This window comes from Anabrus simplex, chromosome 1 (assembly GCF_040414725.1).
Source record: "Anabrus simplex isolate iqAnaSimp1 chromosome 1, ASM4041472v1, whole genome shotgun sequence".
In the NCBI taxonomy this organism is placed as follows: domain Eukaryota; kingdom Metazoa; phylum Arthropoda; class Insecta; order Orthoptera; family Tettigoniidae; genus Anabrus; species Anabrus simplex.
In genome coordinates, this window is record NC_090265.1 from 1,716,790,125 (window position 1) to 1,716,817,476 (window position 27,352).

At 40.0% G+C, this 27,352-nt stretch overlaps 1 protein-coding gene across 2 annotated transcripts in view; it reads right to left on the reverse strand.

Annotated features, from left to right (window-relative positions):
* LOC136882193 (arylsulfatase B) overlaps positions 1-27,352 on the reverse strand; it is a 286,880-nt gene that overhangs the window by 150,363 nt on the left and 109,165 nt on the right. For both annotated transcript variants that reach the window (XM_068225672.1, XM_067154756.2), the window contains exon 3: positions 22,941-23,100. In XM_068225672.1, the coding sequence (XP_068081773.1) occupies positions 22,941-23,100 (160 nt within the window). The remainder of the gene's footprint in view (positions 1-22,940; positions 23,101-27,352) is intronic.

Here is a 27,352-nt window from a genome sequence, read left to right on the forward strand (position 1 = left end):
TTTATCCACCCATGTCTTTCTTCCATATAACAAAGTTGGTACAGCCATAGTCTTATAGAATTTAAGTTGAGTATCTTCTCTTACTTCTCCTTTCAGTGTTTGGCGAATTGTCCCACACATATATTGAAATCGATGAAGCTTCTTCTTCACCTCGTCATCATCATTAAAAGATATTTCGCAACCAAGATACTTAAATTTTGAGACTTGTTCTACTGGTTGATTGTCAATTACTATCTTCGCTCTGATAGGATATTTCCCTTGCCATGCCATAACTTTGGTTTTCATTCTGGATATCCGAAGATTATAACTTTTACAAATGGTGTTTAAGTGATGTATTGATTTCTGGAGTTTATCTTCATCATCCTGCAGGACAAATTGGTCATCTGCAAAGAGCATAGTATTTATGTATGTGTTTGTGTTCAATTTTATTCCGGAGTGCACAATTCGTTTCCAATTTCTGATTACTTTATCTACATATATATTGCCAACGGCGGTAGCCGTGTTGAAACACCTGATCCCGTGAGATCTCCGAAGTTAAGCAACATTGGGCGTGGTCAGGTGTTGGATGGGTTGCCACGCGCTGTTGGTGGGGGTAAGGGAATGGAGGAGCGGAAAGGAACTGGCCATCCTACCGCACGTAAACTCCGGCTCAGGAAAAACCTCTGTGGAGGTTCGGACCTGCCTTCGGGCAGAATAACCCTTACCTTACATATATATTGAATAGTGTTGGAGAGAGGCTGCATCCCTGACGTACACCTTGATTCATTAATATTTCTTCCGTTAGTTTGTATCCTAGATCTAACACAATTCTCGACCTTTTGTACAGACTTTGGACAACTTGAATAAGATGTTTAGGGCATCCATTTTTTAACATCATATTCCATAACTGTTTTCTATCTACCCCCATCAAAAGCCTTTTCATAGTCGACAAAAGCGACATAAGTATTCAAGTTAAATTCTCTTCTCCAGTATCTGTTTGAGGCTAAATATATTATCTGTACAGGATCTGCCTTTCCTAAATCCACATTGTTCTTTCAATAAGAGATTGTGTACAATGATTTTAAGTCTATTGTTTATTATTTGAGCAAATATTTTATAGCCAACCTTTAATAAACTTATTCCTCGATAGTCACTGCAAAAACTTTGATTTCCTTTCTTGAAAAGTGATATTATTTTAGCTTTTCTCCATTCTTCGGGTATATTTCTTCTTTTCCAACAAATATTAATTATGTAACATTCTAAATTTAAGAATGATCCCACCATATTTGAACAACTCTATATTTATATTGTCTAACCCTGGTGCTTTTCTTTTTTTGTAAGATTTCAGAACAGCATTAAGTTTTTTTATATCTATTAGGTCAATTCCTTCAATGTCGATATCTATATCTTGATCTTCCTGACTCTCTCCATACTCTCCGTTATACCACAATCCTTTGTAGTGTTGTATCGATGATTCGTCTTCGATTACATTTATATTAGCAGTTTCTCTTTCATCACTGTTGAGGTGCTTCATTAACTTATACGCCATCTCTTGCCTGTTATGGCTATCATCTTCTATTGAGTTTATTACCTATCCCATGGTTCTTGCTTGAGTTTTCTCGTTAGTGAATTGACCTTGTTCCTGCTGTTTTTATATTCTTTCTCGTTTTGTGGGGTGCGATGCTATATCATTTTCAAGTATAATATTTGCTTTTGCTTGACAGCTTCTGAAATTTCTTTATTCCATATTTTAAGCCCATTTTTCTCCTAAATTTCTTCTTCATTCCAATGGTTTCATCTGCTTCCCTCTGAACTGCTGAGGTTAAGATTTCCCATTCTTTGTTAATATCAGTACTTGTCGGAATCTGATCTAAATACTGTTGCAGCCGGTTTTGATATAAGTATTTTATTCCATCATCCTGTAGTAAATATACCTTATAGATCTCTTGGTTTCTGTGTATATTTCTATTCATCCTTTTCCTCCTTTTAGCAAGAATTCTGTACTCTGACATCGGTTACATCTGGGCCTAACTTTTTATTGACCATTATATAGTCAATAATTGATCGCTGTCCTCTTGCAGTCCATGTGAATTTATGTATGTCTTTCTTCTCAAAGAAGGTGTTAGTCATTTTTAATTGATAATAGGATGAAAATTATATCAATAATTTACCATTCAGAGTTGGTTCACCTTTATTTCCCACTATTTCTGCAATTGGTTTGTTCTCTACTCGGGCATTGAGATCACAGCCAGAACAACAAAGTCACTTTTACAATACATATGTTATCCAACACTGGTTGAAGAACTTCATAAAACTGTTCAGATTCCTTCCGTTTGTTTTCTTCAGGAGCATACACGGCTACAAAGGTTAATTTCCATCTCTCTACCTTCAACCTCAGCACCAAAATCCTTTCATTTATAATGGTGTAGCTTTATATATTTTTTCACTTCCTGTCTATTAATATTGCGACTCCTGCTGCAGCTCTTTTATCCTGTATAACTCCGCTATAAATCATAGTGTATTCATCAATTTCTTTTGTTCCTTGTAATTTCTTTTTTGTCTCAGTAATTACAGCAACATTGAATTCTTTCCTAGCCAGCTCTCTATCCAGTTCTTCTTCTTTGTCGTTTATATCTCTCACGTTCCAAGTTCCCAACTTGAATGTGTCTCTAATTCCAAATCGTTTGGCCTTTGATCTTGCCTTTGTCGTCATCATAGAATCCGTCCGGTTATTCATCTGAGATTTATGAGTGAGGTAAGTTTTGAAGTGGAAGAGTTACCAGCCCTTCGCACAACCCCCAACCTGGAGGACCAGGGACTCTTCTGTCGGGATTACCATACCTTAGCCGACGGACTCCATCTGTTTCATCACTCTAATTTATTTCAGGATGAGCCAATAAATGCACACACACAGATATATATATATATATATATATATATATATATATATATATATATATATATATATATATATATATATATACACAGGATCATTTGTCCTCACGGGTTTCCTCGCTCACTCACGAACACACAGTACAGGCTTCCGTTCCGTCGTCTCCAGCCCATCCACTCATTTGTCTCACCGACATCACATCGACAGCTCGCTCGCAGGGGCCTTGTATTTACACCTCGATGTTGGACCACTAGAACATTCAGGGTTCGACTCGAGATCGAACTTTCCTGTCATATCTTCCAGAAATCGTACGCTATATATAAAGTATATGAATAATTGATACCGCTCGCCCCTCATAACATGTCGTAAGTATTGTTTTTTCCATTGTTTTATCTTCTTTAATATTATAAAAGGAAGTGTTTGTCTGTCTGTGTGTTTGTGTGTGTGTCTGTGCGCGATGCCCAACAAGATCAATAGCACGTAGAGATCTGAAATTTTGAACATAGGTAGATAGAAAGGGGTCCGAATGCACCTCGAAGCCGGAATTTTCATTTTCGCTTTCGTTGGTGAGTTATGAACGAAAAACCATCGGAAAACGTGCATTGGGATATGACAATCCAACGTGCTGTCACCAAGATTAAATGCATAGAGTCGCTGTCGCTAGGCAACGTACATAAGACAGGTAGAGAACACAATATGCAAGGAGCCATTTTACGTCCAGGACGTAGGAAGCTGTTTTTGGTCTTATATGGTGGGAGGGCATATGATTCGTCCGTCGAAACGGAACGTTAAGTCTTGAGCTATTCGAGAGGAGTGGGCTATGTGCCGGCGCCGGGTTTCATCTTCTTCATTGTTGCTATCATATATCATGTCATTCATTTCTTTCAACAAGCAACTTTTACAAGAATTACCCGATGTTCTACACAGTTACAGGTCTATCGACTACACGACAGAGCTTCGAATGACCTGGAGTCACCTGGAGTACCCTCAACATTTTAGAGGGGACGATTGTGACACCAATTATCCTTCCTTAAGTATAAGAATCCTGCCTTCTGCAATGAACACGATTCTGAAACTGATGACTAATATTATTGAAGCCATTCTCACGATTCGTCATGCCGCGAGCGAAGTAATTTTCATTCCTCGGATTCGAATAATTTCTTCGGATATACAGTTTAAGTGTAGATGTCTGCAGTGTTCAAAATAAAATAAACAATGTAATAATAAAGCAAGCATAATCTTCTTCTTCTTACTATCTTACTATATATAAAAATGGATGTATGTATGTGTGTGTGTGTAAATGACACATCTCCTCCTAAACCACTGGAGCAATTTCAATCAAATTTTGAACACTTATTGTTTGCTATCTGAAAACGAGCACTGTGGGGGTAAGCCACCACTAGCCCCCTTAGGGGTGGGGGGTTAGGGTGTTAATGTAAAAACATAATCGAAAATAGTGTCGAATCAATAATTTTTGGGATCGCTGATGTGAATAGTGGCACTCCCGATTTTAAAAAAGTCAAATTTCTGCTCCCATTTGGGTGGGGGGCGAGGGGGAACTGATGATGGATGTATGTGTGTAAATGACACATCTCCTCCTAAACCACTAGAGCAATTTCAATCAAATTTTGAAACTTATTCTTTGCTATCTGGAGACATGCACTGTGGGGGTAAGCCACCTCTAGCCCCCTTAGGGGTGGGGGGTTAGGGGGGTCAGGAAAAAATAATCCAAAATACTGTCGAATACATAGTTTTCGGGGTCGTCGAGGTGAATTGTATACTCCGGATTTTAGTATCAGAAGAACCTCGTGGGGGTAAGACAGCCCAGGAAACCTTAGGGGCGGGGGGGCAAGGGGGTCTGATATACAAATTAACGAAAATAGTGTCGAATCCATACTTTTCGGGGTCGCTGAGATGAATAGTGACACTCCGGGATTTTTAAAGTCCAAGTTCAGCCCCCTTTGGAGGGTGAGGGTGGACTGATATATAAAAATAAACGAAAATGTATGTATGTATGTATGTATGTATGTATGTATGTATGTATGTATGTATGTATGTATGTATGTATGTATGTATGTATTGTACCCTGATGAGATAGGCCCTAGTTTCATGATTTGGTTTTTTAGAAAATAAATACAGATATATAGGAATATTAAATTGAATACAGTGTCAGTTTTGTGTGGACGGGAGAATTTCAACATAGCCAGCCGTGCGCGCGACAAGCCGTCGCCACAGTTAAGCTTGTCATGATGGGGAGAAGGTTTCCTGGTCAACAGATAAGAGGATTAAATCCAGAGCTCACAACAACAGAATAATGACTACGAGGAAGTGAAAGAGTATATATTTCGGACCAAGGGCGAGCAGATGTATCACCAATACCGAGAATATGACGTACCAGTTTTTCCACGCCCCGAGGCATTTGGTGTTGTCACGTTACAAGGAAGGGATTTCAAACTAACCGAAGCGGTGTTGACCAATGGGAAAATTTATCATAGGCCCGCAGATAAGCCAACATAAGAAAAACTCAGAGTGAACTCCAGTTAGTTTCTCCGATAACAACAATTAAATTATTCCAACCACATAATTGAATAGAGGGGATTTTTGTGATATCATTCCCATGTTGATTAAATGTAATCGTAATAAATTCAAGTAATGAATTCGTGGAAATGACCCACGCTATCTCGCCATTGGTCGAGATGAGCACGCCATCAGGGACGCCGAGTTAGCGCGCGAAAGGTGGAGGACAGGAATTAAGTGATATGATATGATATGATATGATATGATATGAGTTCAGAATACGACACATGAATGTGTATCGCCAGTGTATTAAGTAGGATAAAGCAAGAGATCCAAATCTACCTGCATATGCCGATTTAGGATAACCAACCCCCCTCCCCAGGATATGACCGCGGATGACCCCGGCGGGAAACCATATCGTCCATAAAAGTCCAGTAGTGGAACCTCACATCACCCCAGTCGTTTGAAGTCACCAGTTGTGACCGGTCGAACCTCACATCATCCAGTTCTTACCAGTCGCCAGTCGTTATCGGTCACCAGTCGTGTCAGTCGTATGAAGTAGTTGAGACTCTGACACGTTGACTCTGTAAGTCAGTACCTCGGGACGTATTTGAAGTCAGTTAGAGCTGAAAGTGCGTGAGTTATTAGGAGAATGAAGAGGAACAGTGAAATTATCCATAGTACCGAGTGTAAATAATCAGTACAACTGTATGTTGAATTTAATAAATGTCATGTGATTAAATAATAAATAATTAACGGAACGCCGATAGTACCTTTGGAAGGCAGTGTGCGGAGCCTGAAGTAAATAGCTCAAGATAGACGGTGAATAACCATCCGAGCAGGGAACTATAGGAGTTAGGCGATTATCAAGACGGCTTAGAAATAAATCAGGAAGTGCCGGTTGAAGACGTGATACGCGCCGGTTCAAATGAGCGACATTTCGTCGTAATGTGTCACGACGTGTGTTTCGGGCGTATATGAAGAGTATATTGTGCGAGTGTCAGGGGTCTAGGAGCACCTATAAGTGTTTTTTATTAGTATTCTTGTATAAAATAGTGTAATAAGGTGGTAATCATGGGTAGTCACCCAGAAGTGTTTTATTGTGTTAAATTTATATTGTGCGACATGATGGACGAGTAAATCACCATGGGGCCGTAAGGCCTATATCTCATCCGCTACGAGACAATGGAATTCTACATAGGAATGAGTACACAAATTTGATACTTGGGGATGTTATCGCGACTAAACGGGGTTCAGTGTAAATTAATTATGGTTACTTAACATGGTCCGCCTCCCGAGTCCATGATTTTATTTTTTTTGTTAGACGGACGAACTAATTTATAGTAACGAAATAATGGGTTAGATTAATTAATTTGAGTGTTTGTTTGTTGTATATAATGTAAATATGGGATATATTTATTTCAATTAATGCATGCTGTTTGTAATACTTTGACTTAAGTTCATTTCAAGTGTTAAATTCCTTTTTTGTGCTAACCCATTTATTTGATTTTCAATCACTGCGGTGATCATTTGTATTTTAATTAGGAATATGTTCTACCTGACAGCCAGATTATGAAAGAGCCAGAGTATGTAAAATTTGTGTTGCGTACGGAAGGTCATTAAAATACTAATAATAATCATGTTTGTGAGTTGGCAAAGGAAAGTAAATTAATAATAATAATATTTGTGCGTTTGCAAGTTAAAGTATAATAATAATAATGACAGTGCTTCGTGAGTTAGCTAGTGCAAATAATAATCAAAGTGGAGATGACATGTAGCGTTAAAGACTTTCATTCGCGTAATCAGTTTGATTTTACGTAAATTTTGGATTTCACGTTTTTTGGACTTTATTTTAACCATTAAAATTTGTTTAAAAGCGATAGAGGCACGTGAATTAGAATGGTCACGATATGTTAAAAGCCCAGAGTGGTTTGAGCCCATATTTAGAGTTGGAAGTCATGAGGGACGAATATCCGGCGTGAAATAAATTGAGCCGTATTGTTTGTAATGATGAAATAGATGAATCTCAAGGCCTAAGATGATATAAAATGCAGATGCCGGTGTTATTAGTGGTAGAATCCACGCTCCGAGGATTAATTTATGAATTAAATGTTTGAAGAGTTCCGATAAAAGGAAATGGACTTCAAATTGGAAGGAATAGTTTAGCAATCGCCGGCATTGGAGGTATTTGCCCAGCCGCGATGTGCCATAGGTTGTGAGATGTGTCTTGGGAGGACATGTGTCCCCATATAAAATTAACGGCAGTACGAAATTGAAGGTACGGTCCCGAATACCGTGTTGTCCCGACCAATATAAAGCAGATCTTAGTGGTTCATAACGGGATTTAACGCATGTGACTAAATTCTAAAGAGTGGAAATTAAAATATCATCTTTCCATTTTTAATAATAATAATAATAATAATAATAATAATAATAATAATAATAATAATAATAATAATAATAATAATCATACTCCAAGTGAATCTTGTCGTAAATCAATTACTTAGTGCCAAAGTAGACTGAAATTGTAAAGGGTTATGCAATTAACCATAAAGATCGCTAACGGTAGTGTAAACGTGAAATAACTAATAATAATAAATAAATATTTGAAGAAGGAGAAGAAGAATTTACTTTTTATATTTTGGACATAATAATGATGTTGGGAGTAGAAATAAAAAATTTGAGATTTTTAACTAATAATAATAATAAATAAAATATTTGAAGAAGGAGAAGAAGAATAACCAATGAAGCTACTTTTTTATTTTTATTTTTTTGATGAGAATAATAAGAGCGAGAAGTTGCAGTATTATAGCGGGGATGATTACGGGTTACGATAATCACAATTTCCACTATTAATAATAATGTTAATAATAATAATAATAATAATAATAATAATAATAATAAATTTTATGAGGAAGCTGATCATTAAATTGTGTGGATAAATTAGGAGGAAGAACGAACCTTCGTTTGAAACGTCGGCAAGTGTTGGCATATAATCATCTCGGATGACAAATGATAATAATCAAAAATAGGATTATAATTGAAATTAATGATAATAAATTAATTGATGGTAATCACAGAATATGATAATGATCAGATAAAGAATGGTAATGATATTATTTAATAATCATAGGAGGATATGATAGGGACAGTCGTCCTGTGTCGAACTGCTCCGAACCAGATGTTGGGTTTTCACGGGGAGATTGTTAGCGGTAGATACGTAAGTAACCCACGGACGGCACATGTCTTCATTGTCAGAGCATAGTAATGAACCTTTCCGTACGTCCTGTCGTATTGACAAGTGTAAATATTAAAATAGGCTTTGAGTTAATGAACTCTACCTGGCGTGTTTGTGAATCTGGAAATAATAGGCTAGAGTTTGTCCGTACTATAAATTCCCGTTTTTTCGAGACGATAACATTTCCACGGTGGGTGTCCGGCTCACCAGAATGTACATACCGGAAGTGTCTCATGTCCAAACGGAACGAGGAGGTGACAGTAAAAGGTTACTGTCACGCCTTCGTCTCCGAAAGAAGATCTCCAGCGGTGAAACGTCCAATCATACGGATGTGAATTCGATCCCCAGTAACCAACTGGGGCGAATTCACCAGATGTTTACACTACCAGAGTAGTGAGGTAAATCCAAGTAGTATGTCATTTATTTTTCAGGATGGAAGTGTCCCAATGTAATAATTGTCATCATGTGTAGTATGCAAAATAAGTGAATAAATTGCTCCTCATTGCAATTTCAATAGGAAACAGTTTCCATATTTTTTATTGTAGTTCGTCCAGTATGCCCCTGGAATTTAAGTTGTCACTTCCCAGTCCTATTGTGGAGTCAAAAATTTGTATCCATGAATGAGTTATCCCCCGTAACCTTAATTTGCATGCCCCGTTCATCCCTGTGTTCATTTGATGCGCCGATATATAATTTGATTTTCTTTATATTAAATTTTTTATCGTTTTCGAACTGATCACCCCTGAGATAAATGCTAGTCTGGGACTCAGGAAGTGAGCGGGTGCAGTATGTATGTATGTATGTATGTATGTATGTATGTATGTATGTATGTATGTATGTATGTATGTATGTATGTATGTATGTATGTATGTATGTATGTATGTATGTATGTTTGTTTGTTTGTAAATGATACATCTCCTTCTAAACCACTGGAGCAATTTCAATCAAATTTTGAACACGTATTATTTGCTATCCGGAGACGAGCACTGTGAGGGTAAGCCACCTCTAACCCCCTTAGGAGTGGGGGATTAGGGGGGTCAGGTGAAAAATAATCGAAAATAGTGTCAAATCCGTAGTTTTTGGGGTCGCTGAGGTGAATAGTGACACTCCCGATTTTTAAAAGTCAAATTTCTGCTCCCATTTAGGTGGGGGGCGAGGGGGGGACTAAGGATGGATGTATGTGTGTAAATGATACATCTCCTCCTAAACCACTGGAGCAATTTCAATCAAATTTTGAACACATAATATTTGCTATCTGAAGACGAGCACTGTGGGGGTAAGCCAGCACTAGCCCCCTTAGGGGTGGGGGTTAGGGGTTTCAGGTAAAAACATACTAGAAAATAGTATCGAATCCATAGTTTTTGGGGTCGCTGAGGTGAATAGTGGCACTCCCGATTTTTTAGAGTCCAATTTCTGCTCCCATTTGGGTGGGGGGCGAGGGGGGATTGATGATGGGTGTATGTGTGTAAATGACACACCTCCTCCTAAACCACTGGAGCAATTTCAATCAAATTTTGAAACTTATTCTTTGCTATCTGGAGACGAGCACTGTGGGAGTAAGCCACCTCTAGCCCCCTTAGGGGTGGGGGTTAGGGGTGTTAAGTAAAAGAATAATCGAAAATAGTGTCGAACCCATAGTTTTGGGGTCACTGAGGTGAATAGTGACACTCCGGATCTTTAAAAAGTCAAATTTCTGCTCACATTTGGGTGGGGGGCGAGGGGGCTGATATATAAAATTAAATTAAAATGGTGTCGAATACATAGTTTTCGGGGTCGTCGAAGTGAATTGTACACTTCGGATTTCTAGTATCAGGAGATAAACCACGTGGGGGTAAGACAGAACAGGAACCCTTAGGGGCGGGGGGTGAGGGGTCAGATATACAAATTAAAGAAAATAGTGTCGAATCCATACTTTTCGGGGTCTTAGGGATGAATAGTGACACTCGGGATTTTTAGTATAAGGAGACAAACCACGTGAGGGTAATACACCCCAAGAAACCTTAGGGGCAGGGGGAAAGGGGGCTCTGATACAAAAATCATCAAAAGTAGTGTCGAATCCATACTTTTCGTGGTCGCTGAGAAGAATAGTCACACTCCGGAAATTTTTTAAGTCCAAGTTCAGCCCCCTTTGTGGTAGGGGGCGATGGGAGAGTGATATATGAAAATAATCGAAAAGAGTGTCGAATCCATAGTTGTCGGGGTCGCTGAGATAAATAGTGACCCTTTGGGGTGGGTGGCGATGGGGGAGTGATATATAAAATTAATCGAAAATAGTGTCGAATACATACAGTAGTTTTCGGGGTCGCCGAGGTGAATTGTACGCTTAGATTTTTAGTATCAAGAGACAAACCACGTGGGGGTAGGACACCCCAGGACCGCTTAGGGGCGGGGGGGGGGGTGGGTGGGCAGGGGGTTAGACATATATAGCATCGAAAGTAGTGTCGAATCAATACTTTTCGTGCTCGCTGAAATGAATAGCAACACTGCGGAATTTTTTAATGTCCAAGTTCAGCCCTCTTCGTTGGGGGGGATGGGGTAGTGATATATAGAAATAATAGAAAATACTGTCAAATACGTAGTTTTCGGGGTCGCTGAGCTGAATAGCGACATTCCGGAATTTAATATCAGGAGACAAACCACGTGGGGGTAATACACCCCAGGAAACATTAGTGGCGGGGGGCGAAGTGCTGAGATATACAAATCATCGAATGTAGTGTCGAATCCATACTTTTCTGGGTCGCTGAGATGAATAATGGCACTCCGGAATTTTTTAAAGTTCAGCCCCCTTCGTGGTGGGTGGCAATTGGAGAGTGATATATAAAAAGAAACGAAAATAATGTTTATTCCATAGTTGTCGGGGTCGCTGAGATGAATGGTGACACCCCGAATATTTTACAAGTTTCTGGTGGGGGGTGAGGGGATTCAGATTTAAATATAATCCAAAATAGTGTCGAAGCCATAGCTTTCGGGGTCGCTGAGATGAATAGTAACACTCCCGTTTTTTTAAACTCAAAGTTTAACCCCCTTTAGGGGGGAGGGGGAGTGAGATATAACGAATATACTCCCTAATCCATAGTTTTTCGTGTCGCTGAGATGAATAGTAACATTCCGGATTTTTAAAGTCCAGCTTCAGCCCCCTTTGGCATAGTGGTTGAGAAAGGGTGAAAAAATAAATTGTCAAGAATGCCCAAGGTAATAGACGTGCGTATGTTCCAGTATGACTTTCAAGTATGACTTACTGCCTGGAAAACATACTGTGGGAGTAAGACGCCCCTAGAACCACTTCGGAAGCGGGTGAAATATATAATCCATATTAATAAATAGAAGTCAGTTTGGCGCGATATACAGTATATACTGTACTATACATATATAAATTAAGGCATAAAAATGAATTAATGAGACCATTCTAGGCATCCTAGAAACTTAAAACTTGGTACCAGACAACCTGATGACTTGAGGATCCCTAGAAATATCTAAAATACTCAAAATTCTCTGAGAGGGACACGTTGGGAGTTTCAAATCTGCACAAGAACACAGTCGGTGATATTTATCCAGAACGATAACCTATAGGTTTCATGGGCTTAAAAGTTTCCTGAAAGTCTTAATCTTTAACCCCCTCCCCCATATCAAGATGGCTGCACAATCTCCCAGACAAGTTAGAAAATAGGAATTTGGCAAAATTTTAACTTTTGCCTGTAACCGATGGAAAATTTTCGAGATGTTCAAAAAATTTATTTTCTACCCCCCAAAAATATCGAAATATGGAGGCAATTTTAATGACGGTGCAGACCTTCCTTTCGAGGTATTTGATAGCTAAACGGTAAGTCGTATCACAAAACGGATGGCACAATCTCCGTTCAATTTAGAGTGATCTACAACTTTGGTCCTATGACTTTTTGTCGTATCTCTATCCCTTATGATAAATTTGGCCCTATTTCTGGATTTACGTAAATTTTGCACTTTGTACACGTATAACTGATGGTTTGAGTCACTTATAGGAAAGATGGGATCATCAAATTCTACCCGAATATTGGCCCACCCAGTAGCCATATGTAAGCCAAATTCTGTGTTTGAAGCTGTCGCATACGTATCTGAAATGTAATTCACTGTGTGAAAACCTTACACAAATTTCACCCTATTCAACGTTTCTAAAATAATCTTGCCTTTAAATAGATGAGATACGAGGAAATATCATAGGGCCAGCCATTTGGATAGCTAAATGAGGCCAGAGTCGTCTTTTTATACAATCTGTTTTTCAATATGAATGAACCGTTTAGCAGCAGTTATTCTGTAAATGAAGGTGAACATGCATATACTTCCGTATGTCGATCTACATTTATTAATTTAAGTCGATTTGTAGCGATCTAGAATGGGGAGTGTCTTACATTGTAATTAATACTTTATAAATCAATAGTGACTCTCAACAGGAGGGCGTCTGCTGTTGTAATTAGTACTCCCCACATCGACTTTAACTTGCAATAGGAATGGGGTAGTTCTCCAACGCCTGTGTACCATTGTAATGCATAATTCCCTTCTTGATTTGACTAGCAGAAGGCAAGGGAGCGTGCATTTTTTTAAAACTCTTTTACCTGATTCTCTTTATCATTAGATATAGGTGCCCCCGATTAATAAACAAATTTACCCATCAAAATGTGACTGACGTTACGCATAGTGAATTGCAGTAGACAAGTGGACCTGTCGTTATCATCACAACTCTGCAACTCGCACTTCACATTGGAAACAACATCTGCGGACCTCCGTATGCTTGTTCTTGGATAACGCAAAGAGACATGCAATTAAAAAAATTATTCACTTCATGTACAGCAATTTACTTCGATATCCGTATATATTGTAGAATACCGTAGCGAAGCACGGGTACATTTGCTAGTAATAAATAACAGTTTTTTGCTTTTTTCATCTGATGAAGGACCTGGATATTTTAAATATCCAAGGTATGTGCAAAAGAAGGCGATACAGATACGTTTCAAAGGCATATAGAGGTTTTTGAGTGCTTGGATCCAGGGTCTAGCTTTCACAACCATATACTGTAGGAGAATGGGGAATATGTAGCAGCGGGTCATGCGGATTCGGATTATTAATGAATTGTTTCCTGGCCTGCTCACGTTTAGATTTCATTTCTTGTTTGGAATCACATTGGTAGTTCAGTGTGATACCCAAGTATTTGAAGGTGGACACTTGCTCTACTATATGACCTTTCATTGTGAGATTTGCTCGTATTAACAGTTTAGAAAACACCATCATTTTGGTTTTGGAAGGATTAACACATGGGCCAAGTTCTTCACTGTGCTGAACTAAGCGGTTCATCATGCACTAAAGGGTAGGCAAATCATTGCTATTAAACCTACCTACAAGATTATGAAATGTGCTATACCTGCGTAGAAAAAATACAGGTAGGCATTTTCTGGGGAGGAGGAATTATATAGGAAAGGACATATTCACAAAATGTACCTCTTAGTGCAGTGGTGCGGGGAGGGGCGCCCAGGATCAGCTCGGTACGGCCTTGCTTCCATCCCAGGCGTGACTTTGCAGTTCGCTATGCGGCTGGCTATGCCTGACCAGTTTAGTTCATGTATTGATCTGAGTCCTCTCCGTGCCGAGCGGCACCACATCCAAATCTCATTAAGTTCCGTGTTCCCAATGGCAAGTTGCAGTGTACGCCTGACGTCCACAGCAAGACAAATAATAATAATAATAATAATAATAATAATAATAATAATAATAATAATAATAATAATAATAATAATAATAATAATAATAATAATAATAATAATAATAATTGTTACGGGGTTACCCATGGAGCAGAAAGAGGTGAAGGAAGGTGCGGGCTTGTGTGGGTCTAACTTCAATGTCAAAAATTGAGTTAAAACTTTAGAAGGTTATATTTGTTTTCCGAAAACAAACTTAATATTTTTCATAACAATATTACAGGTACAAATAGCAATCGTTAAACAAGATTGGGAAAATCCAAGATTATTGATGTTTACAGACTCTGGGCTTCAAGCCCCTCGCTTTACACTTCCTGAGCTTCTAGCTCAAATTTACAAAAGAGCACAAATTCATTCAAGGGCAGAAATTCCCTAATTTATGGAGCGCTTGCTCCCAAAATCAAATAAGCTATCTAGCCTTCCAGAGGCACTCTTTACGAAACTTGGAAAAGAGCTAGCAGGCTCTTAGTTCCTCAAGCCTACATTGCATAAAAACCTGACAATCTCTGGCCTTCCATGGCCCAACTTACAAATTGAAACAGGGGTATTGCGGGCCTTTGCGGAAAGAACAGGTTAAGTAAATGGCCCATAACACAAACTGAATGGAGGCGTACAGTGCCTCAAGATAGTGGAAACTTAAAAACCTAAAGGGCTCTAGGCCAATGAAACAGGGGCTATTCCCAAACTACTGAGGTGACTCGTATAGAAATCACTTTACCACATTACAGAATGAAAAACAGTTATAAAACGTAGTCACCTCAAAACAAGCTGAAGGGGAGCTCGAGAGGGTAATTCATTCTCTACCCCCGATTTACACTTAAAGATTTCAAGTTTTTACATTAGCCGGAAGAAAGTTACATTTTAGAAAAGTTGTTACATACTAAAGAATCGGACCTTTCCCTTAGGTTAAACTGCGGAGGTAGCAAGAAATAATAAAGTTATGTGGCCATTACCTTGTAGATGTTCTAGCTGCCGACGAAAGAGGTCGCCCGCCTCCTGCTTAACACACACACTTAGATGGACGTCGATCAATTGGCCGAGAAACGTGAAAAGCCGCAGTTTATAAACCCTCAGGGAAGGTTCGAGATCATTCAAGACTAAAGCAGCCACACGCTCTCAATTGAATGGGTCAATTTCAAAGTTACACTCAGAATCGAAGAAGAAACCTGTGATAGGTTGAAAATTAATTACAGAAATTATTAATTGGCTAGATTCAAAACTGGCGGAAAGAAAAAGGAAATATTGCCAACCCACAAATAAATGAACATCAATCAGTTACAGAAACCTAGAAATACAAAACGTCTTTAAATCATAACTTCTTAAACCTTGCACCAGGGTGCATGATCATTTTTTGGTAATGTCATCTGTGGAGAAATGTTCAAACTTCTTGATGTATAGCTAACAAAACTAGAAGAAATTCCGTCAGTTTAGGAAACTTCACAATAACAAAATTACACAATATTTTAGTGGTGACATCTTCTGATTAAAGTTCCAAGTTGGTGTTGTTCAGTTTCACTGTTTTACCAATAGAGAAGTTCATTTAGGCGCCAGTTTTGAATGCGCGGCGTTGAGTTGTACCTCCCGGTACAATAATAATAATAGTAGTAGTAGTAATAATAATAATAATAATAATAATAATAATAATAATAATAATAATAATAATAATAAATAGATGGATAGACAGATAGATAGGAGCCTACGCGGCTCAGGCGACAGCACATCGGCCTCTAGCGATGGGTTCCATGGTTCAAATCCCCGTCGCTCCATGTGAGATTTGTGCTGGACAAAGCTGAGGAGGGACAGGTTTTTTTTTCCGGGTACTCCGGTTTTCCCTGTCATCTTTCATTTCAGCAACACTCTCCATTATCATTTCATAGCATTTATCAGTCATAAATAAATCACTTTGGGAGCGGCGACACTATTGTAATAATAGCGTACATATGGCTCGTGCATTATATTCCTGACTCGGTCAAAGACTGGAAAACAGGTTCTACTTTCTATCTAACTCGTTCCGCCTTATGTCCCGAACCGCCCAGCTATATACTATTACTGTTGAATTTGCAGCTCAATAATTATTATTACCATTAAATCTAGTATGTGTCCAGTAGTGGTGGTGGTGGTGATTATTGTTTTTATTTATTTTTTATACTTTTTCTTTACGTCGCACCGACACACACAGGTCTTATGGCGACGATGGGATAGGAAAGGCCTAGGAGTGGGAAGGAATCGCAAGGTACAGGACCAGAATTTGCTTGGTGTGGAAACGAGAAACCACGGAAAACCATCGTCAGGGTTGCCGACAGTGGGATTTGAACCCACTATCTCCCGGATGCAAGCTCACAGCCGCGCGCCCATGACCGCACGGCCATCTCGCCCGATACGGGGAGTCTCATGGGAGTGAGTGTGAGGATGTTGTTGTACGGGACAGGAATGCGTTACCATCACGGCATTTGCCTGGAGCTGAAATGCAAAAGCATTTCGAGTTCAGAGCTACCAGCGCACTGAGCTAAACTCTAGTGGTATGTCTACCCGTTAGTTTTGTTTCCTGATATGGGGTCGAGGGTGACAGCAGGATGTCCTTTCCGTCGCCAACCTCAGTTGAGCAGCTAAAGAAGCTGAAAAGAGTGATAGTGCATGAAAATGGCCAAAGAGGTGGACGAAATCGGCTGTCACCTATAAACAGCAAATGTCCGGACATTGGCCTGGAAGCGAAAATGGGAAACCATAGAAAAATATTCTCAGGGCAACCAGCGGTGTGGTTCGAACCCACGCCTCTCCCGAATGCAGAGCTTGGCGGCCACTCCGCTCGATTTCGGTCATATAACTGCATTTCCTTTTAAAACAATAATAATAACAAGCACCACCATCACCACCACCACTAACATTAATCAGAAAATAAAGTGTAAAATGTATGACCCTCCCAGGAACGGGCGAATCAGCGGGAATAACCAACTAACCTAACCCCATGACACTACAGCCTTGAATGACCTTGGCCTACCAAGCGACCGCTGCTCAGCCTGAAGGCCTGCAGATTACGAGGTGGCGTGTGGTCAGCACGATGAATTCTCTCTGCTGTTATTCTTGGCTTTCTAGACCGAGGCCGTTATCTTACCGTCAGATAGCTCCTCAATTCTAATCACGTAGGCTGAGTGAACCTCAAAACAGCCCTCCGATCCAGGTAAAAATCCCTGACTTGGCCGGGAAACGAACCCGGGGCCTCCGGGTAAGAGACAGGCTCGCCATCCCTACACCACGCGGCCGGCAGCGAGAATAACATGGAGATGAAATATTTCCTAGGCGTCCAAGAAACGGATATCGTTGATGTCGGAAGACAAAACGAAAGGACACGAGGAGATACATATTTATCAACACAGAATAAGTGGAAGAATGTCAGGCTCAGATAATGGCCCCGTGGTCACCACTAGAGTCCTGCATGACCGAGTATCAGGACAGTAGATCAGGGCCTCTCAAACGCCAAAAATCTCACGGGTGCAAATTGAGGCGCAGATTTCCTGTGCACAGTGCATCGGTCCCATTCGGCTCAGCTTGGCTCGGCTCGGACCAACGCTTCGTCTCTGGGCTACTCGGCTAAGCTCGGCTCAACTCGGGTCGGATTTGGAGCGCTACGGAGCAAGTGAGGAAGAAGGAGACAGGCGAAGCGAGCGAGACAGGCGTGGGGAAAGAGAGAGAGACAGCGCTATTGCTCCAAATCGAGGAGTGGGGGTCTGCACTCTGATGAACCAAGGGAAGTCGTCTTTTGCACCGTGCACAGTGCGGTGCATGCACTCTGAGAGGCCCTGCAGTAGATTAAAGGAAATGGTCTGACGCCTGACTGTACAAAACCGAGTATGTTATATTCGATTCTGTGCGTCTGTGACGACCTTTAAACTGCACATGAGATGACAAGAATGTACAAAATATACTTTGTTAAATCATTGGTTTCTTTTCTCTTTTAATTATTATTATGCTTCAGAAAATATAGCTCCAGTTATTATACACTATTTATTAACAGATGTAATTATAATTGCTAATAAAAAGATAATACAAAAGTGCATTGTTTAAACCATTTACGACAAGAATAGATTCCCCGGCTACGGTTACGAGTTACGTATCGCAAGTGCCTGTGGACGCGAGCCTTATCGCCACTAAGTACCGGTACTGTGTAACGACAAAAGGCAAAGTACAAATTTTACAGCAAAATAAAAAAATCTTATAATGTCATCTGTATGTGTTAGCTTGTCTCTTTACAGCCGGGCTGAGTGGCTCAGACGGTTAAGGCGCTGGCCTTCTAACCCCAACTTGGCAGGTTCGCTCCTGGCTCAGTTCGGTGGTATTTGAAGGTGCTCAAATACGACAGCCCCGTGTCGGTAGATTTACTGGCACGTAAAAGAACTCCTGCGGGACTAAAGCAAATAACGTTATTATCATCATTATTATTATTATTATTATTATTATTATTATTATTATTATTACTCTCTTTACAAACAAATCTCGCTACGGCGCTGAGACAGCAGTCCCCTGCGGAAAGAGGTTGCACATTTGCTAAGATAGGTCCCTTTAGAAACAACGCTACACAGAAAATATAATTTTAGTAAAGAAACAATATAATCCAAAACCGCTGTGTTGGTATCCACATTACATAGTGTACGTTGTATACCTTATTTATTGATATCTGAATATGGACACATTTCTGTACGTATTTCTCAATTCATCTCTTCCTTCAGGTATAGAACAGATATTCAAAAAATTATTTGCTTTTGAATCTTGGTATTTCGATTTAGAATAAGGTCGAGTAGGATCTTAGCTATATGATGTTCAAAGAAATCCACCAGGAGGGGCCTAAAGCATGAAAGTCGATGTATCTCGCTTACGCTTACACGAAAATAACTCACGGCTAATTTTTGTTCTATACCATTTCCGGATACAGTGGAAAAATAAGTGAAATATCAGTGAAAGACATGCGAAAGTTTAATTCCAAGAGCAGGTAACTAGCTCTGTAGACTGTAATGAGTGTTGTTACGGGGATCGCTCCGGCAACGCTGTAAAGGCTTTGTACATCTGTCAGTATGTTTTAAATAGTAACCCGATACTTGGTTTTCTTTTATGCTGGAAGGAAGAGATTAAATCAAGATCAGAATAATTGCAAGCAAATATGAAACTGCAAATGGCCGCAGAGAGTAAGGAAGCGAGTACGTCACGACAAGCCGCTGACAGGTAGAGGGATGCCCATCTATGTGCAGGATTTGCGACTTGCTTACCGGTATCCTGCTCAATAAATACGACTCCTCAGAGAAAGCGAAACTACCGTTCTGTATTTAAGTGGTATGCCTGTTTAAGCCATTTTTGTGAGGAAGAGAACCTACTGTTGCTGCCCAGGTCTATAGCCTGTTGCATACGATCATTTTTGTTTGTTTGTCAAATTCAGGACTTCACAAAACTTCACAAGAATTGTCAAAACTTCATAAATTTACTTGTCAAATCACTTTCAGTACTTGACAAGTCCTGAGAAGTCTTCAAAAGTCTCGAAAATGAATTAGAACATGTTCTAATTGCGCAAAGAATTTTCAAGTCTTTGACAGAATTGACCAATAGAATTCGAGTATTAACGGTGCGCGCTATGCTGCTAGGCATGCTGGGATTGCCGGGACGGGAATCAAAACAACAAAAATGTCTTCGTCTTCATGACTGAGGGATGCTGTGTGTGTATCAATTGTTAAATATGAAGCACATCCCTGCTTGTATTCAATGGACTCCGTAGTGTACCACAATGAAGTGAATAAAACGGGAGCGTACGAGGCGACTTGCAAGGAAAGATCACAATATGAAGATAAAGTTGGAATTCAAGAGGACAAATTGGGGCAAATATTCGTTTATAGGAAGGGGAGTTAAGGATTGGAATAACTTACCAAGGGAGATGTTCAATAATTTTCCAATTTCTTTGCGGTCATTTAAGAAAAGGCTAGGAAAACAACAGACAGGGAATCTACCACCTGGGCGACTGCCTTAAATGCAGATCAGTAGTGATTGATTGATTGATTGATTGATCTCAATGAAGTGGACAGCTTTTATGTTTATTACCGTACAGTAATAAATAAACACTGTCAGCTATGATCGATTTATAATGATCTTCGCATATTATTATTAGTATGGAATTCCTAATGTTTTCACGTAATAAGATATGCATTTCCGTTGTATTGCTACCGGTATCATTTTTATTCAATTAATGTGAGTTATGCAACATAACATAACCTCTGCAAATGATGTTATGGCAGTAAATAACCAACCCCATGGCGCAACAGCCCTGAAGGGCCATAGCCTACCAAGCGACCGCTGCTCAGCGCGAAGGCCGCAGATTACGAGCTGTCATGTGGTCAGCACGACGAATCCTCACGGCCGTTATTCTGAGCTTTCTAGACAGAGGCCGTAATCTCGCCTTCTGGTAGCTCCTCGGTTGTAACCATATAGGCTGAGTGGACCTTGAGCCAGCCCTCAGATCCCGGTAAAAATCCCAGACCTGGCCCGGAATCGAATCCGGGACCTCCGGGTAAGAGGCAGGCACGCTACCCCTACACCGCGAGGCCGTTATGGTAGTAAATACATTGCAAACATTACGTTGAAGATAACCTGATTAATATTTCCCCCCCAATATAAATTACGGTATATTGCGCGTTTCTCTTCGTTTTAAGAATGTATCCCACTGCTGGTCCAAGAATCACAAGAGCTGTTTGCCTTTCCTCAATGTTAAAACTAAATGCTATCAAACCTTGCCAAATCTTTTCAAATCTTCTCAAACCTTCAGCAATATTGAACAATCTTTGACATAATTTGACAACTTTTCTTGTAAAGTATTTAACTGAAAGGAAAAAAATGGTGTACAGTAGATATAACAAAAACGTAGACTGAGGACAGGGCTTCCAATTTTAGACAGACTTCAGGAACATTGAAATACCTGCACCATTACTTCAAATCATCCATACAACACGTTCTCTCAAATTACCAAAATGTTAAGAATATTAGACAAAACACCAATGACAGCTGGTGAAACGGAATTGAGAACTTTGTTCAAAACGAGGCTTAGTGCCCTTTACATGCTTTCAGTAGCTGCCAACATCACCTCTAAAAGTCGTCGGCAAGTTCTACAGGAGAAATACTTCATTTTTTCGCTAGCGAGTGAGTACTATACATTACTTATAGACTATATTTATTTTATGGGGTTATTTATTGTGTGTTCGGTTTCTTAGTTGAATATTGCAGCACACAGCTGAATATTAGCAGGAGATGCCACAGGAGATATATGGTTTGAGTTAGTTAAATACGTTTATCAATCATAATTCATCTGCATTTAGGGCTGGTGGCAGGTTCCATATCAGTTGTTTCTCGAGTATTTTTCTAAATGATTTCAAAACGGATGGAAATTTATAAAACATCTCCCTTGATAAAGTATTCCAATTCCTATTCCTGTAAACGAGTATTTGCTCCAATTTGTCCTCTACAATTCCAAATTTATCTTCATCTTTCCTACATTTAAAAACTCCACTCAAGCTTATTCGTCTACTACTGTAATTCCACGACACTGACAGCTCGAAATATTCCGCTTAGTCGAGCAGCCCATTTCCTTACTTCCAGCCCACAGTTTGCGACATTTTCATAACACTACGCGTTTGTCGGCAATCAGCCTGAACAAATCGTGCTGTTTTTCCCTGAACCTTTTCCAAGTTCTTATATCAGTCCTACTGAGGGTCCCATTTACCAGAAGCATACTCTAATTGGATCTTATCAGGACTTATACGCCCTATCCTTTCGTTGCAAACCCCTAAATACCCCCATAATAATATGAAAAGATCTGTAACCTTTATTTAGATTCCGTTTATGCGATAACCGCAGTAGAGACCTTTCCTTATATCAGCACCTGCATTGATCCACATGATGATCTTTCATCCCCATTAACACAGAAATTAAAAGTGTAAGGACTTTCCTCTCGGTGAAAATTACAATCTGACTTTTCACTCCGTTTAACATCGTACCACTTGTCTACTGTCCACCTCACAGCTTTGTCGAGGTCATTTTTCAGTTGTTCAAAATCCTGTAACTTATTTATTATCCCATACAGTATCCGCAAAATGCTTTATCTGTGATTCCAGTTCCTTAACCATATGATCTATATATAATAAAACACAGCGGTCCAATAACACTGCCTTGCGGTACTCCCGTCTTAATCGTTACAAGATCAGATAATGCTTCACCTGCTCTAATTCTCTGAGTTCTATTTTCTGAATATTTAGCCACCCTTTATCATTTCTTCTGTAGCTTTTCGCACTTCTGGAAGCAGTTCATAGGAATGACAAATGTTTTCCAAATATTTTAAACTTACGCTTTACTTTTCGCTAAGAGTCTCACATTTGGGTATCTCAGAGAATCAATACGTAGTTGAAAAAAAAATCTCTAGTTGTTTAACAGTTAATAGAACTCAGAACGAAATATTTGAAGAAATGATGTAAAACATTCTGTGTCGGTAGGGGATTTCCTTCCCTACCTCTATCGATATAATACAGTATAATAAAATGAGCTATTCCACATAGAGTACTACCTGTCCTGATAGGATACAATCCTGTGAGGAGAGCCGTCCTGGATGGCGTACATGTAGGTAGCACGTAATGGCGTCGAAGCAACACGCCGCTGAAAGCAAGTGCGTCGATGTTTGGCGTCGGAATCTGGTTCGCTCCATTCATGCTGACATCGTTCCATCCCTAGAGAACAACACATTATCAGGTAACTGAAATATTTTAGAGTGAGTGAACGAAATAAGCTTTTTACTCCCAAGTTTTATGCATCCTTATGCGTGTCGCATTCCAGGTTCTGACAATAGCTGAAACAGGCTAATACATTGCTTATAATTTAAATAATTATGTACAAAGTTAATGAACATTCGTAGACTACTATTAAAATGTTTTAATTCCGTGAACTGATAGGATACAACGGGCCTGCTAGAGGGTGGCGCCCTCTCTCAAACCAGTGTGGAGAAGATGATAGGGGAGCGGCCCTGACTTATACAAGAACCATTCTCAGAACAGCCGACGGTGGAACCAACCCACCACCTCCCGAATGCACAGCGGTAAAACCGTGCCCATTCTGCTCGGTAAGCGCCTCTAGACACTTTTACTGGAACTTTCAGCTCATCTTCATTATCCTCACCATTCCCTGAACCATCTAAAGTGGCATCTTTTGTGTTCTCTTTACGCAAGGGCGCAGTCATGTTCGAAGACAAACGACATCTGTCAAGCAAAACACATGGTACATAATGATCGTTAAAAAGAGAGGTTTTCTGAATCGACTGTCGTCTTCACAGAGACTGTCAGGTAGTACTGCCTGTGTTAGAACTATGGACCTGCAACACCACATTAAACTAGAGCCGAGTCTAGAGCGACATTTCAAATCCGACTTAATACGTTGACTGCCAGGACACATAACTAGAAATGTCCCGGAGGCCGAAGCTTACTTTCTACTGTGCATATAGTAAATCAGAAATGAAACAATATTCGAAGTGATATTTCACTTAAGAGTTCGATATACGTACTAAATACAATAAAATTTCCTAGCACCGCGAGGTACCGCCGTGGTCCCCCAAATATTCACTTTATGGTTTTGGCTAGATGGGCAAAGCGGTAATAGAAGCTCGCGTTGCGTCACGGTACTCATTGTACCCAACTGACTATGCCACGATTTGTTTGCTAGCGCTTAACACTACAATCTCAAGGCACTTATTGTTCTATAGTAGGGTTGTGAAGTTATGGTGCCATGTTTCACCTACCCTGCAGTAAACACTCTCAAGGCAAACGTATAGACCACAAAAGTTACATCAGATATTGTAAAAAGTGTGCTTTATTATTTTTATGCGGCAATTTTACGAATAAATCGATATTTTTCTTGAACATATATCCCTACAAATTATTTCCTATTTACTCCTTGCCAAGTGCTCGTTTGTATTTTTTCTATGTTGTCAATGAATGTTGTCAATTTAGAAAATGCAAATATGTTAATGTTTATGCTAAATTTGTTTGGTTACGCGTCAAGTATCAGCTCAGAGAATGATTTAGAAGGAACTGGTGTGGCCTACTGATAAGGTAAGCATAAGCATGGAATGAAAATGGGATACCACAGAAAACCATTAACGGGTTCCCCAACAGTAGGACTCAAACCCACTAGCTCCCAAATCCCGAGGTTGCGAGTTAGCTAACCCGGCACACCAAAGCGCATGGCTAAACTGGTTGCACGGATACTCACATACTGCTAATAAAAGGAGGTAGAACTAGTAGAACTAATAAAAACTATAATTTGGAAATCAAGCACGCCAGGATTTGCTACCAGGCCATAGCGGTACGCTAGCATGGAGAAGTCAACAGCTCGGCGATACGTCGGCCTGGCAGGGAAAGTCATATAACATAACCTGTCAGCGGTGCTTTGTATCCCCACGGCCTCACGAGAAACTCACTCATCTGTACAATGTACCGCTCTGGTGGTGGTGGTGGTGATTATTGTTTTAAGAGGAAGTACAACTAGCCAACCATCCTCTATATAACACTAATCAGAGAGAAAAATGGAAGGGATCCGACACTTCGAAAAATGAAGATATCGGCCAAAGAAAGACAAGGGCCACGAAGGGCGTGAAAATGAAAGACACCCTAGCCCTCGCAAACCTAATAGCGTCGGGGTCGGAAAAGAACAAGAGTTGACCAAGGGAGGTCAGATAGGATAGATGAAAGTGAGGAGCCTGGCACAAGTAAGTGGAAGCAATGCCAGGACTCAGCTAAGGGCCCCGTGGTCGCCAACCCACGCTCTAAAGTTCAGAGCCCCTGGGGCCCCATTTAGTCGCCTCTTACGACAGGCAGGGGACACCGTGGGTGTTATTCTACCGCCCCCACCCACAGGGGGATGTACCGCTCTGGCAGCCAACGTATTTTAACTCGTGAAGTCGTGTGTTAACTTCGAGTAAACTCCGGAGTGGGATGGAAAAGGTTAAGCGATGTTTGCTTCAATAGACGAAAATCAGTGCTATGTCGTGTACTCTTTCTTACGAAAGATTCGTAAAATGTTACTTTGTGACTATTTTTCCTTACAGAGGCATCTGAGACAGAACTAACTTGAAGTTCTATTCGAATACATATCTCACTTTCGTTGAGATGTACTCGCATGCACAGAAATGGTGTCCCGATGTAAACAAAGCACGGCGTCCCTCCATTTCCTCGCTTAACGTGTTGCTGCTCGCAGACATTCCGCTACAAGACTCTTGTGATTGAAGAAGACTCTTATTTGAATTGGCTGATAAAATGGCAAAAAATGCTGCATATGAAACAGCTGTTAATGCTTCAATTGCCCTTCCTTGCACAGATTACACTCCGTTAATTTGACTTGCTATTAAACAAAAATGGCAACACAACTAGATACAATCGGCGAAATTAAAAGGAAAGTATCACTATCAAATTCAACCGAACATTCCTAGTCTCCCGTGGTTTTCTAAGACAAAATATTCACGAAGACTTATAACTACCATTATCAGACTACGATTTAATCACGCTTTTACCTCGGCTTATAAATTCAAATTTAAACTGACGAACTCACCCATGTGTTCATGTAATAATAGTATTGCTGACGTCAATCATATTTTTTTCAATGTTCTCATTTCACGCTACATAGAAAGAGGTTTTTACATAAACTGATATCGCAAAAACTACAGGTTCCATCAACTCCAGCTAATCTAGTTAAAAACCCTACACCGTCACTTGTTGCCGCCATTCAAGAAGTTTTGGATAACTGTAATATTAATATAAAAATTCGCTTGACTAATGAGTATTATGAACTAAATCAAATCACATCCTCCTCTACATAACCTGTCAAATAAGACTTAATAATGTTATTTGCTTTACGTCCCACTAACTACCTTTTACGGTATTCGGAGACGCCGAGGTGCCGGAATTTAGTCCCGCAGGAGTTCTTTTACGTGCCAGTAAATCTACCGACACGAGGCTGACGTATTTGAGCACCTTCAAATACCACCGGACTGAGCCAGGATCGAACCTGCCAAGTTGGGGTCAGAAGGCCAGCGTCTCAACAGTCTGAGCCACTCAGCCGAGCCAAATAAGACTTTGTAACGTTCTAATCAAGCAAACCTAGTGCTTCTAAAGGTGACGAACAATTCAAGAAATCGCGAGTGAAAATCAAGTCTGTTTCCTTGAAGTCAAGCGCTAATAAGTGTGGTGACTTGGTAATGTATATTCAGCAGAGCTCAAGAAATTTCTAAAAAGAAGAAGAAACTGATTGAACCATGGGCACGGTGGTAGATGTATAGCAATACACACACCGTGCCTTCAGTACTACCCGTTCACTCCCTCCCCTCCTTTTCGCTACTGGAACGGCCTTCAACAACCACCCCTTCACTCCCCCCACCTCCTTTTCAGTACTGGAGTCGGGCAGTGTTGATTGTTTATGCCGAGACACCATTTTTTTACATGCGTGTACAGGAGGTTTTTAATCGAAAAGTATTTGATACCAGTTAGGAATACAAGTAGTTTGTAGCTTCTCATTTCGGGTCATAATTTCAAAACATCTTTTACTGGTTCGTAACTTGGTTCTAGATTTTACTGAAGATATATCATCATAATTTACCAACTCGGATACAGAATTACGATTAATTCTATAAATAGAAGATGAATATGCTAAAATAAGATTTTGATGTATAAATTATTCATCCTCCTCCTCCTTTCCCCTTATCCAGCTCCTGCACTGGTCGGGGCTTTTATGGCACTTATCCGCTTTCCTTTCTCCTTCCATCATTCATCTTCCTTTTATCCCAGTCCAAGTTTCTTCTACTTGCAATCTTCTTCATTCATTCAATCAATCAATCAATCAATCAATCAATCAATCAATCAATCAATCAATCAATCAATCAATCAATCAATCAATCAATCAATCAATCAATCAATCAATCAATCAATCAATCAATCA